Below are 16,619 nucleotides of genomic sequence, written 5' to 3' on the forward strand. Positions count from 1 at the left end.
GGGGGGTCGGGAGCGCGGGCGCGGCGTCGCGGGCCGGGGGCGAAGCGGCGCGGCACGACACCCCCGGGCTGCCCTCTCCGCTTGGGGAGCCTTGTCGCGCGGGGTTCTTGGGCGGCCGCAGGTTTGTTTTTTGGTTTTTTGGTTTTTTGTTTTTACCGGCTGGGGTGTTTTTCCTCCCTGCTGTGGAAGAAAAAGCAGGGGCGGGAGTTACTGCCGCGTGTAGGCTCCGCTGCCGGTGGGTAATGCGGACAGCAGGTCGGGTTTGGGGGTTTCTGCCTCCTGCTGCCCGGGCTGCAAGTGCGGGGGAGGTACCCCCCCACCCCCGTGCGGGGGTTTCGGACACGCCGCTTGGGGTGAGGCATGTCGCGACTGGCGTCTGTTGCGACTGGAGCCTTGTCACGACCGGAGCCAGCTCCCCCCCCATCAGATTACTGGGCAACGGCGAGCGGCGCCGTTACACTGGCTGCCGGAGCAGGGCTAAAGCTAAACCTGGAAGTTGTTAGCAGAATAGGCAACACAAGCTTATTACTATTGGATAATCCTTACTGATTAACTTCTAGTTACATATTTGCTCAAATCTAATATATCAAGAGCAAACAGAACAATTCTGTAATACACTGCAAATATGTATTGCTTGGGGTAATTGATTGACTTTTATGCTGCTCACCGAAGTCTCAGTACTAGGTTTATTGTGTGAGTGCTGCCTAGTGACTTTTGAGTTGTAGTATTGCCATATCTCTGTAAGGTATGATCGGTCTTTTTAGTGATTTCAGCAGAAGTTTGATTGGCCTACTGACAGCAAAGCACGCTGGGTGGAGAATGATTTCATTAATGTGATTTCTTTCTTTCTACACTGTATCTTTTAACCAAAAATGGCATTTATGGAGCTATCTCCCTCAACTGTACATCCAGTATCATGACTTTAAACTCTATGATTCCCTACCAAAAATGAGCAGAAACGTTCTTGTATGTCACCCTGAACTTTACTTCTTTATCTGCCCACTACCCATGCTGTAGGATTGCTTTTCCTTCACCTGTCTTTTTTGTTTGGTAGAAATAAATGTTGCGTTGCAGCTTTTGATGGAGACAGCTGACGACTGTAGCAAGCCATATGTCAGAGTGAGTCCTGGTTTCCTGAAACGTCTGCAAGAGCTCAAGCCAGAGCCGCGCGTGGTAAAAAGACGCTTGTCGCAGGCACGCCACCGGGCCAAGCTGGCAGGACTCTTCAACAGCTTGCGGGAAACTGTTTTATCTCAGTCAGACAACTCAGCCTCAAAGGTGCGGAGCAGTGACTGTGTCTATTTATTGCTATTACACGTGTGTATGTTTATCTAAGGTTTACTGTGATGCCCACTGTACCTTTAGGGGTGCCAGCGTGTGTGTAATTTCACTGCGTGCAGTTGCCCTGGATCCCTTTTACTTTGCAGCTGTCGGCGCAGCATGAGCAAATTGCTCACTTTCTCGTCTCAGTGTCATGGGTTTATCATGCAGCTCATCTGCACTTTTCTTGTGGCGGTTTTGCTGCTTCTTAATAGCAGTATTTTGGAAGCTAATCAAGGAACGCCATGATGAAAGTATCCTGATTTCGCAGCTTTTTGCTGTGAAATCAGAGCTAGTGAGTTTAGGGGCAGAAGTTGCAGGGAAGAAAAGGGAATAATTTATTCAGCGTTATGAGTTGCACTCTGTCTTGGAGACAGTCTGGAAAAACAAGTCAGGAAAAAAGACAACAACCACTACTGTTTACTGCACTTTGCTAAACTAAGAAACTATTTAACCAAAAGAGATACTGTTCATAAAGGTGAAATTGGCCTGGAATGCTACTGAAAAAATGAATGTTAATGTACTCAAGGTGGAGGAATAAGCATCAGGAGTCCTTTTATTCTTGATTCTGCCACCAGTTCATTTAGTTAGATTGGTTACTTTCAGTTTTCCAGTTTGTAAGATGGAGAAGGTAATGACTGTTTCAGACAGGGATCATCTTTGTAAAGCACTTTGAGCTTCTCAGCGTGCGAAATGCTGCTGCCCAGGGCTTGTGCCTGCTGAGCCCCTTCCCTCTAAAACAGTTTGAGGTAAGAGCTCAGCTTGGCCAGATCTGAACAAGCTGAAGTCACTGTGATCTCAGAAACTGAGACAAAACAAATGCTTGTTTTGTCTAATCTAAGGGGACTGTGTTAATATTCCAGTTCTTTTCACAGTGGGCTTCTGAGTTTTCATAGTATTTTGGTAAGTCCCCCTGATTTATTCCTAGTCAGAAACTGTTCTGTTTCATAGTATAATGAAATCACAGACTTTTTGGGGCCAAGGAAAATCAATATCTTTAAGAGCCTAAATACTGAAGTTCTCACCTCGTCCTGCTGCTTACTGCCCGGCTAAAACATCCACTGTGGAAGCTGTGCAAGGTAGACCTCCTGTCTAAGGTGACTGTGGCTGGTCTCGATCATGTCAATCTTGAAATATTTTTGAGTTGTGTATGTTTAAATGTATTGGCCAAATGTTCTCAGTTATGCCTGCTATAAGTGATGAAGGGATGATGTGTAGCTCAGCAAAGTTGCTCCAGTTTGCATCAGTGTAGCTGACAGCAGACGTGGCAAAGGCTTCTCCTAGCATAATTCTCATGGGAAATGAATAGTAAAGTCTTATGCCTCATGTCAGTAGACATCCAGCAAGACTTCACAGTGTGGCATTCCTGGACATGCTCCAAGAAGAGAACAATTCAAATAACAACAGTTGCTTATGAAAGAAGATCAGAGTTAAGTAGCAAATGGCTGTGTGACGGGGTGTTATGTGTATGTATTACGTAATATATACCCTAATATTTATAGTCTATATTTAAGTTTGCTCTAATATTAGTTCTTTCCTTTTTTTCAAGTGGATAAAGGTAGATGGTGAAACAACACAGTTGTTTTCACAGAGACTTTGAGATAACTGAAGGTCAAAGTGAAGCAAAGTGTAGAAAACAACCAAGGCATGTTAAAACATGAATCCAGTCAGAGCCGAGAGCAATCAGTTCTGATTTCTTTTTATGTTTAGTGTCAGGTTTTGCGTAAGGCTAAGAGTTATATCCAGGAGCTGGAGCAAACCCTGGGTTCTTTGCTGAAGATGAAAGGTACCGTATGCAAGTATTTGCCTTGCACAATTTGCTTGGGCTTATATTTTATTTATTTAATAAAGATAGCCAGATGTGCACCGAGCCCGTTAAAGTGCTAGAGCCAGCCGTGGCTTTAACTGCGGCCATAAGCAAGGGGCAGTGCAAAAGTCTATCAACCCGCAAAGCACTGTACCCCAGAAATACCCCTCTGGCTCACAGCGTTTCCTGCCCCCTGCCCAGCCCAGCCTGAGTTGGTGAAGGAAACCAGCAATTGCTGCCGTCCGCGTCTGGGCTGCACCCTCGTCGCCCTGCTGCCGATTCACTCCGCCGGCTCCTGCCCGGTTGGCCTGGGGCTGGTGCAGGCTCCTCGGCCACAGTGCCGGGGGCAGCCAAGTCGCGGCAGCTGCAGGCACCCGGCGTGGTGAGTCAAGTACAGCCAGGGTCGAGCCAGGGACCGTGAGGTCCCCATTTGAGGCAGAGGTACAGGAGAAGGACAGAAAGTCCGCTGAGGATTTCCTCACTGGGAACCTCTAGTTAAGAATTTACTCTGGGAGCAAGAAGTAAGAGAGAGGCTGTGTTTTTTGTTTTCTTCCAGCTTGGCGGGTCGCCTTTGCATGCTCCCACGATGCCATGTGTTCCGGCCGTCCCTGCTGCCACCAGCGTGCCCGCTGCGTGCTGGTGCTGGCCAGGGCCTCTCATGGAAGAAATAGGGCTGGGAGTCCATGGGCTAGAGACTTGGGGCATATTTTTATGTCCCTTCAGTGTCCAAAATACTGTCACCTAAAAAAAAAATTGTTGTTTATGCAGCTTGCACCTCAAAGAATTGGCATCAATTGAAAATCCCGATGCTTGAAATGAGCCAACTCCTTTGAACCCACACCCTCGGATAACCTGTGAAATGCAGTGATAGGTAGAGTGAATAGTTTGACAGAGAGAGGGGGTTTGAAGTGATCGCAAGCAGTGGAGCTGGCTAAGGAGAGTTTTGAGGAAAATGTCCCCTTGCACATATGTGTAACTCATACTGCTTCTGAATCACAGAGGTTGCTTGTCTGGGGTTTTTACACACAGCTTGCTGGCTGTACAGCAATTGCAAAATACTGTATTGACTGGTACTTGCCTGAACTGTGATTTGCTGGTGGCTTTCCCCGTTGGTTTTCCTGTCAGACCAGCATTACAAAGGGAGCAGTGATACTAAGTCCTTCAGTGATCACAAGCTCCCGATCATGCTAGCTACCTTGTAGGAGAGGCTGAGGTGTCTCGTCTCGCATCATTTTTGCCTAATCAAAAGCTCCAGCTCATGACAGCAAAGGACCAGTTATCAGAATTACTCTGTTTGATTGGGACGGGGGGTGAGAGGGAAGCCAGGCGCTCCCCTGACGTGACAGCCACCTTTCTGCTGCGACAGAGTCCTTCAGCCTGGAGGATGGGAGCCCGTCCAGCTTGGAGGAAGTCAGGGAGGAGTATGTCAAGAGGCACTTCAGCAATCACAGGTAAAGACTTGTACCAGGCAAAGAAGGATGATAATACTTTACACCTGCTTCCAGTATCTCTGCAGCACTTTGTCCATGTTACTGAATTACCAAGCTGAGGCCTGTCATGAGGGAAAGATGAAGAGATTTCACCTAGACCCTTGTAATCCCATTCAGTGCATGAAGGCTCTATGCATTTGTTGGTCTCGTTTTCAGTCAGTGTTTATATTTCCTTTCCCCCCTGTGTAGCTCATTTCCACCAAGGAGTTCTCATTTGCTTGCAAAGCAAAAGGCAGGAAAAAGGCCTACTTGGGAAGAATGTCCTTGGACTTCACAGTGGCCATGACAGGGGCATTATTAATCCAGTTGAGACTTAATTAGGCTTTTTTTGTGTGTTCTTTCCAGCACTGCATCCACCTTAGAAACCATGAGTGAGAGTGGCTCTACAGTCTTGTGTTTGATTCAAGAATATGAAAAAAACACAATGGAAGAGGATGGGAAGCCGGGACTTATCCAGTCCCCAGCCACTTCGTCCCCTGATCTGGTGGAATTTGAACGGTAGGTGCACCCTTGGTTGCCTTCAGTTTGTTCATTTGTTTGCGTTATGACTGTGCACCCAGTCCCTGTGGTACGTGCAGCCTTGCTGGAGCCTGCCTTGCCATGCAGAAGCCTCAAGCCAGCAACCTTGGTCCTGCTGGTGGGGGAGCTGAGCACCTCCCAAGTCTCTTGCCCATGCTTGGCACACGAATGGCTCCCAACATTGTGGCAGGCCCCCAGCTTTACAGGCCTTGGAGAATCCCTGAGAATTTTCCATCCATCCTCAAGAAAGAGAGAAAACTTTCATTCAAGTGTGTCAGCCCCTGTGTGGCTGTGCTTTCCAACTGTTTAGGTGGCCTGCAGAATAAGACACAACATACCTGCTGACAGTGGTGTAAGGGGCAAGCTCAAATAGAGTGAGGTCATATTTGCCGAGTGTGATTTATCCTGGCATGTGTCTCTGTAGGTTTGTGGTATCAGTGCTGCTGTCGAGCTCTGTCCTCACAATGGGACCATGTTTCAGGAAGGTAGAAATTGCTGTACCAGATCAAATGCACAAGCTGCGAGCTGTATGTATTCTGGGGGAGGTGCAGAAATGGGAGGTAGGCAATGTGGGCAGATGTCTTCCCCGCAATGATGTTCATCCTGCCTCTAGTTGACATTGGCATGAGCAGCTTGAGCGCTGATGTCCTGTGCAGAATTAGGTCCTTGACATTCACATTCCATAGGATCTCAGCAGGGTGAGGCTGGAAGGAACAAGGGAAGATCATGTAGCCTTCAGCCTGTGGTCTGCAGAAGAGCAGTGGTCTAGAAGACTTCAGAAGGCACTCCTCAAAATGATTGCAACACAGGGAGGAAGGAAGGGAACGTAAACACTTACATATGCATTCCCACAGCAAGAAGGTGTGAGACCCTTGGGATCAGCTCCTAAATGCCTGAGGCAGGAGCTAAGAATCGAAGAGCAGAGTTCTGTTGTCAATAATCTATGTATTTTAATTTGGGATTATAATGGTAAAATTACTTTTCTTTTTTTTTTTTTGGTCAAAGTTACTCATATTTTAAGACTAAATACATTATTCGTCGCATTCTTCCCCTTGCTGTCAGACAGCACTAGGATGTACTTTGGGGTCATGAATGCTTTTCAAAAAGGCTGAATGATCATGTCATTATAAAGGTTTTAGAAATGGCAACTTATCTGATCTATTCCATACTGTCAGGCAGAGTCAAGTTTACCCCAGTTATCCAGGGAGACATTTGTCAAATTTGTGTTCAGAACATCCAGCTCAGGAGACTCCACAGCTGCAGCTGGCATCCTCTTCCAGAGCTGATGCACTACCTTAAAGAAAAACTTCTGCAGTTCCTTTTTCTCTTTTGATCTGAGCTGGTGCTTTTTATGAAATTCCCTTGGATTATTGAGTTTTTCATCAAGATGAGACTGCAGCTGTACCAGCAGATGGCTCCAGCCTACCACTGTTCCTGTTCTTGCTTCTGTGAGAACAGAGAGAGGTGTCTGTAGTAAGGTACCGTTTACAAGACCTTGAAATGTGCTGAATCAAGATTTTCTGGGGGAAGTAAGCTCTGCTTCATCAAAGACTGCACGACAGAGCCATAAACCTCTGTGTTCTCCTTCTTCACTGACAAGATAGACCCGTGCCCTTGCCGTGTTGTGTGGACTCTTGCATTTACCCTACAGTTTTATGGCAGACTGCAGTTGCTTTATTAGCTAATCCTTCCCGCAAAGTGATCTTTGATAACAGCCACAAAACAGCAGGGACTATCCAGCAAAGACAACAAACGCCTCTCGGTGATAGTCTAGTCACATTATTTTGGCAGCATCAGAAATGTGTTGGGCTTTGAAGAACTGTGTATTTCCATGTCCTGCACCAGGTACCCCAGTGATAGCACTGCACAGTACTCTCTGCCCTGCAAAATGTGGTTGCCTCTTACCATCTGGGAAGGAACTCGATGGGTTGTGGTTCAAGCTTAATTTCTTTCACAGAGCAGTCTAATAGTAATTCATATTCTGTTTCTTTGAGAAACTCCAGATCCTTCATTTGGAGCTGGACTCAGAATCCTTCGTGAGCATAATAGCTGAAATGAGGGTGCTAATCCCCTTTTAGGATATTTTTGTCTCCAGGAATGGTGGCAAAAGCTTCAGACCATGGAAATGGAAGGGTAAACATGTTTATGCTTGCGTGTGGGATTATTTTAAGACTTTCAATATTGGTTTATTAAATATTAAAAATTAAAGACTGAACAGCTTTGATTTACTTTCTCATGCAATACTCTTTGATTGGGACATCAGTTGGGACATCTTTCAAGGAATCATTTTGAGCCCAGTCAAATGCAGTAACAATGACTTCTGCTTATAGAACTTTGCTTCATATTGCTTTAAACTTGTTCTTTTCATCTGAGAAGCTCTAAGCATTTAATAAACTTTAAGTAACCTTCAGTGCTGCTTTCTATAGTAGACATTATTATTCCTGGTTCACTGTGTCACACAGTGCCAACAGAAGCAGCAGGATGGTTCTCTGGTTTAGTCACCGGATTAAAATTAAGACATTTTACATTCAGTTGCCGGTTCACTACAGACCTTACACAAGTCAATCTTAGGGACATGGTTTCTCAGATGTAAAATGGAGGAAATTGAGCTCCCGTGCTTACTCAAGTGGAGCTTTCGGGCCTGGGGTAATCTTCCTCTCGGTATGTACAGTATCTAATACATCAGGGTCCTGACCTCAGCCAAGGCTTTTAAATGTAGTGCAATACCAATAAAAGTACAAAAAATGGCTTACAGTGTAAAAGCCTCAGGATACAAAGGCAAGTACTCAAAATTTATGAAATGCCAGAACAAGGTTTGCTTTTGCCACCAGTAGAGCCTGCAGCTGCCTGGAGCTTCAGTTGTAAGGCAATTGCGCTGAGCCTCTGGCTGGAGCCTGCCCTTTACAGATGAAGTCTTGGCAGAATAGAGTGGCTAAAATCTTCAAACAGCATTGGGTAACCTTCATTAATTGTATGAAGTCTGGGAGCGGGGAGTCAGTGAAGCAATTATGAATCAGAGCTTCTCCCCAGTCCCATGTTGCTTTCTGGTAGATGACTGCATCAGAGCCTGCTCTTAAAGAGATGCTCCTTTTCCTTTCATTACAGGTATCTGTATTTTTATAAGCACACAGTGGACCTGCTGATAGAGCATGGAATAGTTTGCACCGAAGAGGTGCCTCTTCCTGTAGTCTCCATGGCCATTTCCCACCTCTGGCAAGAACTTTCCGAAGAAAGGAGGGACAGCATCTTGCAGTATTGTAGTCAGAGAGATTTCCTCCTGGATCCCAAGGCTCCCTGCCAAGAGCCTGCATGCGCTGAAGGCAGCATGAGGGACAGCCGAGGTAACAGTGAGGAAGCCAGTGGTTCCCTGGTCTCCACACAGGAGGAAGTAAGTGCTCAGTAATGCAGCCCAACTGTCTCTGAGGCTCCAAGCCTTGAGGAGCTAATTGGCTGTGCAGCTTTTAATTGGAGGCATACAGTAATTGTAATTAAGCCTGCCCATAACCACTGGAACGTGTAAGTGGAGACTGTAAGCAGTCTTTGAGTAAAAGTCTGCATTGAATTCTCTTTCAGTATGATATGTAGCAAGCTGTAAGCAGGCAGTGGTAGTAGTCCTGCTAATCTCCACTGACCTATAGCGTTTCTGTGCTAAGTGACAGTTACATTTGCTCTAACTTACTCCAGGGACAAGAGAGCAAGAACAAGGATTATACAGTTACTGTCCTCTGGAAACTCTCCAAGGAGCCCTGATGGGCTAAACCCAGGAGGAATACCCAGTTTCCCAAGGCCTGCATTTTTTTAATGAAAACAACAATATTTGTAGACCAGCTCCAGTAGTACAGGGTAAATGATTGCCCATTCCAGGCATTCCTGCAGAGCCAAGAGTCAGTGACTCAGTAGTGCAGGGCATTTGTTAAAAAGAGATTAAGCAAAAGGTAACTCACTGTAAACTGTTTTTGCAGTGCTGATTACCTAAGCCACTAGCTGCTCAAAGGCATACGGGTAATTTTATTTGTTGTGGGGGACAAGGAGGGTGTCCAACCTGAGTATATAAGTAAATTACATTAGCAAGTTCTTATTGAGTGACAGGACACTTGGGCAATTCATATTGCTGACCTGCCTGGGAAATGTCATGGGGACATTGCATGTACGGTACTTTCTGGCACAGAAAATTGTATGAACTACATTTTGATGGAGTGGATTAATGAGTTTACGGGTCTGTAACATGGAGAATCCAAACTCCATTGTAAGGCAGGTCGCACACTGGAGTCAGATTTGGTAAGAGTGGCTGGTACAGCTGAGATCTCTAGCCATAAACAGCAGTAGCAGCCCACAGTCAAGGCTGGAAAGCACTGGTATAGTCCATGTTTTTTCCTGATGTTTTGGGAGAGCCTAATGTAAGCCTAATTCCTAGAGGCTGACACACAGGCCTAAGGGAATGGACTAATCTTGTGCTCTTAGTCATGAAATATTGTTATTCCTTATTATTCCTGTCTCCACAAAACCCTGTGAGTTTATTCTAACAGTAAGCATGTCTGTTAAATGGAAGGAAAGAATTTCATGTTTTTTAAAGACTTAATTATTAAAAATTATAGCCTCGGTAAAACTCTGAAGTGGCTGGATGTGTTGACATCTGAAGTGTTTTCTTTGGTAGGTAATGTTTGAAGATGCATTTGATGTTGCTTCTGGTTTCCTTGACAGAAATGAGACTCAGGGAATGTCTAGTCAGAGGTAAATTTATAAACCCACCCCTTCTCCTAGATAGTGTACGCACCCTTTGGAGCAAGTCAATAGACTAACTTCATTTTTTTTGAGCCTAATTTTTAGTAAATGGTTAAAATAGAAGCCTCCAGCCATTGTGCTCATAATAATGCTATCTCCTAAGGTGTAAAAGTGAAATGATTAATAGGCATTTACAGCAGAACAAGGGAGAATCGCTTACTAAGAGTGCCCAGTCAGTTCCAGATAACAGTGGGTCCAGCTGGTTTTCTTCACCACTCCTCATAGCTTTCTCTCTTGTCCAATTGCAAGGTTTGCAAAGTTTGCCTGTTTTCTCTTTTACTTGACAGGACTATGAGGACCATAAGGCATTCCCTGGATCAGTCAGCTGACTGTGAACTCTACTGTTATTTAATGAGACAAAAATATTCTTTTTTTTTTTCTTAATGTTGCCTTCCTTACCTTTTTCAAGTACTGTAATTCAATCACAAGTAGTTGATCAAGCTGAAGTGTGGTTGACCGCAACAGTAACATTGAAGAAACATGAGATCTATTAAATAATAACATCTCTTTCCTCTGCAGGTCAAATCACAGTTCCCTAAGAGAGAACATGTCAGATACAAAACTAGCACTGCATTTGATTTTGCCAGTAGACCGGAGAAAGACGAGTTGTTTTCCTCAAGAGGAAAATCACATTATGACTCATGTCTTATATATTCTTACTTGCTCTTTATATTTGATTAGGATTTTTTTCTCTTTGCAAAGTGTTTTAAATCCCTCTTTTTGGATCCAATTTTCTACATATTTTTCCATATTCAGAGGGTGCTTTAGTATGAATTTTGTTCTCTCTTTTACCACCACTCCACTTAGCGCTTCCAGAACAGCATGAATGGAAATAAGGTTGTTTGGGGTGTTGATCAGAATACATTTGAATACACAATAAAGCTTAACAAAACACAAACCCATTAAATAATGTTGATTGCTTAAATCACAATTAAGTAACATTGTTTGCTTTTGAAATAAGAAAAAACATTCCTTAATGATGCAATTTCTTACTGTCATCTTTGCAATTTGGAGATTAGCACCCAAAAATCCAGTGTAAACCCCAAATTAGATTAGTATTTCAGTAGGCAACACTTATCCTGTCTCCTCCTTTTTCTGTCATCCTGAGCCTTGTAATTCAGGACAGAGGTGTGTGGGCAGAACTTTGTAAGATCCCAGGGAGACTATAGAGGTGAGGCCCAGAGTGAATATGTGAGCCTTTTACCAAAGTTGCCCATTATCTGAGTACAAAGCTACTAATGATAGCTAATGTGTCAGACCATCGCCACATAGTTGTTGTATTCACTCAAAAAATTTAACAAAAGAAGTCAAAGCTGTTCCTCTGAACAACTCTACAAAATACCTTACCAAATAACCACTGTTGCTCTCGATTATAATGAATGCATACTTCTTCCTAAAACTGTGTGAGCACCGGGAGTCATGTATCAGTGGATTTCTTTGTTGTGATAATGGTTTCTTGTATTGCAGTTCTCTGTTCTAAGTATCTTTCTTGCATTTGGTAGACAATATTTCCTCCACCCCTCCTTGTCTTGTTCAGCTGTTGCCTTTAATATCAGATTCATCTTGAAAACAATCTAAATCTTTTTTGATATGTAAGTAAAATGTTGAGGAGAGAAAGCAAGTAGGAGGAGAAAAGACAGAACAGGAAATTAAATATAATTTGTGGTTCCATTTTCAGTTCAGCATTTGGAAGCTGCGCTTCTGAAAATCCAGAGGATCACCACAGACTCTATCTGCAGATCATTGACTTCTTGAAAAGCCTTTTCTTTGCTAATACGCAGTTTTGTCAGGTAAGCTTTGCCAAAGGATTCCTTACAGAAGGAACAGTATATTTCTCTCGTTGTTAGACAGGGATTTCTTTTTCCTGCACTTTTCCTCTTAATCTCCAGCATTATTAAAACAAGAACTTGGGGTTCATTACTTCAGATGTGCCATTCCAAAGTTCAGCAGCATTGACTATGTAAGAGGCAAGGTTTGAGGGGTTAGTATTATGTAGAGCATTACTCAAAATGGCGATGACATGAGGAAAACTTTTTATTATTCTTTGCATAACATTTCCACGTGGAAAAGCTTCATCTGAGCAGGCAAATCAGTGCCTGCTCATTTTGCCATTCTCCATTACCCACAGGCTGCTGATCCTGAGCTCAGCTGGACCACCTTGTGCTTTGTCTTGGTGCCAGGCTACCTAGTCTGGGACCTCTGCGCAAAGGCCTGAAGAATAAAGTTTTCATGTTCTCAAAAGACCTGATAAACATTTGCTGGGCTGCCTCTTACCCTAAGTCTGCTGTTGCAGGTTTGCTGTGCCAGAAGCCATTTGATTTGCAGTGTTCTTCCTCCCTTTCTTGCTCCAGTGCCGAGGAGGGAGCTGAGAACTTGCACAGGGTTAGAGGACCAAAAGGGAGAGATCCCTCAGCAAAAGGATGTTTGTTTGGGCTCAGAGTTCACTGTACCTCCACAGTGGCCACTGTTTTTCTGTTTTCTGTTATTGCCTAGCTTCTGCCAGTCTCTGTTGCTTGAACAGGTGCTCCATTGAGGGAAATAGTGATGAGGGGAAATGGGACAGAAAACAAAATAGAAACTATTATTGCACCACTGTCTATCACATACTGACTGCTGCTTGCCATTTGGATCCCACCAGCTCAGAGAGCCAGTAGCACTAGAAGAGATGCAGGGAGGTGGCAGGAAACACAACAAAAAGTATTAAACAGGAACAGCTAGAGTAGGACTCTTAAGCATGGAAAAAAGAAAGACTTGAGGAGCAGTATGGGAGAATTTTGTAAAATACTAAGTGGTGTAGAGATAGTAAACATAGCATGTTTTAGATAGCTTCTAAAAAAAGAACTAAAAAGCACCCAATGAAATGAACAGGCAGCACGTTAAAAAGTACTTTTTCATGGAAATTATCAGGTTTAACTCGAGGAACTCTTTCACCAGATGGTGCAACAGAGATTGAAAAGTTCAAAAAGGAATTAGAACAATTCCTGGAGGATTAATCCATTGCTGGCTAATAAATTTGAAGGTCTGGGTACAATTTCTCATTCAGAAGGTCCACCACAGATTGCAGCAAATTCTGACAGAGCACACTACACAAACACACAATTCTTGCACTTTTTGTCTAAACATCGCTCCTGGCCATTGTCAGAGCTACACAGCCCTGTGGTCTGTGAATAGCTATGTTCAGCTTAAGAAGAGAGGTTTTCCCACGTTTATGTAAGTGACCGTGAGCTAAGGCTGGCTATAAAAGAAAGAACAGCTTTATGCAAGACACAATATTTTCTGGTTTTAAATATCCTTTGTGGATGTCATGCCCAGCAGCATTAGGCACTCCCAGTTTGTCCTTCCTCTTGGTGTTGCATTGGTGTATGTGAGCCCAAGTCCATCTCACAGTTCCCAGGCCAGATGGTGTGAGAAGAGGTTGTGTCTCTTTCAAGCTTTAAAGATGGATTGTTGGAATAGGCCTAGGAGAATGGTAATGATGGGAAGATGTGCAGCAGGAGAAACAGCTGAGGTACTGCAGATCAGCGGTTGACTGAGCTTTTGTGGATCCAAAAGGAATCAAAAGGCTGTGTGCACTTTTATTATGCAGGAACTTTGAGTTTTCTGTGATAACAGAAGACAATCAAAAGGGAGTTTGAGCAGAAATCACCCAGGCCATAGAGTACTGATAATGCAAAGGTCACAATCTGTTTTGGTTTAGATAATTTCAGTACAGCACATCTAGAGAGTTTTGCCAAGAGGCCAAAAAAATCCAGCTGACAAGATTTTCTGGTTTTGAGGGCAGAAATTCAGCTCTATCTCACAGCAAACAGATTTAGACAGTCATGGAAGTGGCTGCAGAGTGGGACTAGGAGACATTGCAGATAGCTTGAAATGCACTAATTCAGACAGCAGCAGAGAGCTCAGTGTAGGCTATACAGTTTGTCCCAGTAATTGGGTTACACAGAGCACCAGATTCCTGTTCTTGGCTGGGATCGGAGCCCCTCCTGCTACCTGGGCACTAGCTCAGAGCTCTTTATGTTGCACTGGTGTGACTGAATCCCAGCAGACCGTTCTTTCCTTGATGCAGTACCCCTGCTGATGCTACCCTAGCCAGAAGTTTGCGCAGTGCTGGAGGCATCAAACATCCCAAGGGTAAAGTGGTGTCCTGGTGCACTGTGCACACACCTTGTAGAAGGTACAGAGGTGGGTGGCAGATAAAATAGTAAAGCAAGGCATGCAATGTGTACTTGACTGAACTATGAAAGGCAACCCGTGGTCTCCTTTCCTTCAGCAGAACTGATGAGGTGACAGGTTTTATTGCTGGTCAGTATGTACCAGTTCTCTGTTAATGTCATTTCCAGTTAACTGTACAGTTAGGTGTTATTGCTGGATTGTGCACATTTACCATTTCATAGTCACAGACCCACCGAGTGCAGCTTCTTTTGAGCTGCTACTCTCAAAGCTGCCAGGGCTATACACCTTGGGCTCATACAAGTATAAAATGCTTGAGAAAGAACCACACAAGAGGAGGGAAGAAATCATTTACACAAAGAAGAGGAGGACTCTTAAATGGGCAGTGACCTAAAAGTGAGAACAGGAGCATGGAAGTTATGTGGTAGAAAAATATTTCTGAGCATGAGATCAGTTAAGCAATTGCATCATTTGTCCAAAGTTGTTGTCTTGAGGTCACATCATAAGAGATGCTTAGCAGCAAAGGCAGTAAAGCATTAATTTAGATTGAGGTCCAAATTTTCAAAAGTGTCTAAATGAAAGTCAGTACTTTTTCTAAATTGTACTGAGCATTTCTGCATCTTCAAGTACACACTTTCTTTTTAAAAGAGAAGGGATTTTAGATGAGTCATGTTGCAAGCAAGTGGGATTTAATGCTCTGTAAGCCGTATATTTTTTTTAAAAAGCACCAATTTTCAAAAGCAGTTTTGCCCTGCAGAGTCTTGCATCAATGCAGAAGATGGACTAGATGGACTGCAGAGATGAACTCTTTCATCTCCTAGACTTTGATTTCTCAAGAGCCATTTATTCTCTGTAATCTGGTTAAAGAGAACACCATTTCCTTCTGTGCTGAAAGAGCAGCAAAGCCTGAAGTCAATGGAAGTTAAGGGCTCCGGAAAGCATTTGTGTCTTCAGAGCCTGTTATGTGACCCTATTGCTACTGCAGTCAGTAATACCCATCCAAATGATGTAAATTGAAACGTGATGGAGCCAGTTAGAAAGAAATTGGTTGAAAATTTCAGCCGTTCTTCATCAGGCACTTGACTGACCAGTGCTGGTTGCTGATTCAGAGAGGAGGGAGGGCTTGTGGCTCATTAGCTGACACATGCTAGTGCTGACCGAACCAGCAACTCTCTGTCTGAAACACAACCAACTCTTGTGGTTTTTAACCTTCCTTGGGTTTGGGGTGGTTTCAGGAAGAAGCTCTTCAGTTCGACTATGAGACCGTGATGCTGAGGTGCACTGAGACCTTCGATGATGATGATTTGTAAATAGTATCTGTTTGCTGATGTTTTGCCGAGCATTGCTGGGTACACCAGATATGCAAAGAGACTGCGCCTCTTTCAGTGGAGTGCCCCTCCGAGGGGAGTGTGGAGACACTGTTGAAGTGATTTGTTGCTGTTGACTTCCCATTCCCTCCTCAGTGTTTCTTGATATATCAGTTGAGTAATTTATACCTTTAAAAGTTCTAGGTTTTAGAATATTTATAAAATCATAACAAAGAGATTTTTTTTTTGTCTATTGCTTTTTAATGCTTAACGTTGTTTCACAAGTAAACTGAGGCACATGCAGATAGGTGACCTTGCCTAGCATAAGCGGTGGCAGAGCTGAAAATAGACCACATCAGTGACATCCTGCACACTTCCCTAACAGGCAGGTCTCAAACCGCAACCTGCAAAAATCACAAAGTGCCTCCCAGCACCCTGGCAGCAATTCCTTTCTTGTACAACTTTTCAGCTCAGGCTGGCAGTGAAAGAGGGATTTCTTCCTTTCCAGACAGGCACAGAGAGGGATACAAGTTTCTTCTATCATCTTCTTTATGAGGACAAGAGCAGTGGCCACCTACTCTTGAGCTGACAACAGAAGTGGAGGCACAACAATAGTCTTTGGAGTATTTACTTTTGCAAAGTGTGTAAACCTGAGCGAGGGCAAAGCCCCCCCATGCTCTTCTGCCACATCATATTTTTTGATGAGTAGTGCTGCTCAGATGGTGTCTAGGAATTAAAACCCCTGTGAAGATAAATAAGTTCATTCACATCTCTGAGCTATCTTTAGAGGCACTCTGCAAACGCAGACGAATGGTGCTCTAGAAGGGGTCATGCTGACAACCGTCACAAACATGGGGACTGGCATTGAAGTACAAGGGCCAGATAATTCCTATGAAGGACCATCTGCCCATGGAGCTGAGGCTGTGGTAGCACTTCCAAGGGTTTCACAGGCTGTTGTGTTTTTGGTGGGGGTCCCCCTACTTTGCAGATCCTGTTTGGGTTTAAGAACCCCCATGAGTTCTCCAACCTCGTTTTTCCTTGGCCTCCTGGCACTCTTCACATGTGCAGGCTGCCACCGCTTTGAGGCTTGAGTGGGTTAGGAGCAAGGCTGGATCTCCCACCTCCTCCTCTCCCTCTCACTCCCAATATATTAAGCATATCCATCCCCTGGACAGTCTGGGAACACATGCTGGTTGAAGTAGCTGTGCAGACTTTCCCAGTTAA

General features: G+C 44.1%; 1 protein-coding gene across 1 annotated transcript; it reads left to right on the forward strand.

Moving 5' to 3' along the window:
* The first annotated feature begins 153 nt into the window (after positions 1-153).
* Positions 154-15,624, forward strand: STRA8 (stimulated by retinoic acid 8). Its single transcript, XM_026076130.1, has 8 exons — positions 154-1,278; positions 3,031-3,106; positions 4,494-4,578; positions 4,963-5,115; positions 8,242-8,524; positions 9,791-9,867; positions 11,597-11,708; positions 15,324-15,624. The coding sequence occupies exons 1-8, from the start codon at positions 1,081-1,083 to the stop codon at positions 15,396-15,398; spliced, it is 1,059 nt and encodes a 352-aa protein (XP_025931915.1). The 5' UTR covers positions 154-1,080; the 3' UTR covers positions 15,399-15,624.
* The last annotated feature ends 995 nt before the right edge of the window (positions 15,625-16,619 follow it).

The sequence above is a fragment of the Apteryx rowi genome, unplaced genomic scaffold (assembly GCF_003343035.1).
Source record: "Apteryx rowi isolate R43461 unplaced genomic scaffold, aptRow1 scaffold_426, whole genome shotgun sequence".
NCBI classification, from domain to species: domain Eukaryota; kingdom Metazoa; phylum Chordata; class Aves; order Apterygiformes; family Apterygidae; genus Apteryx; species Apteryx rowi.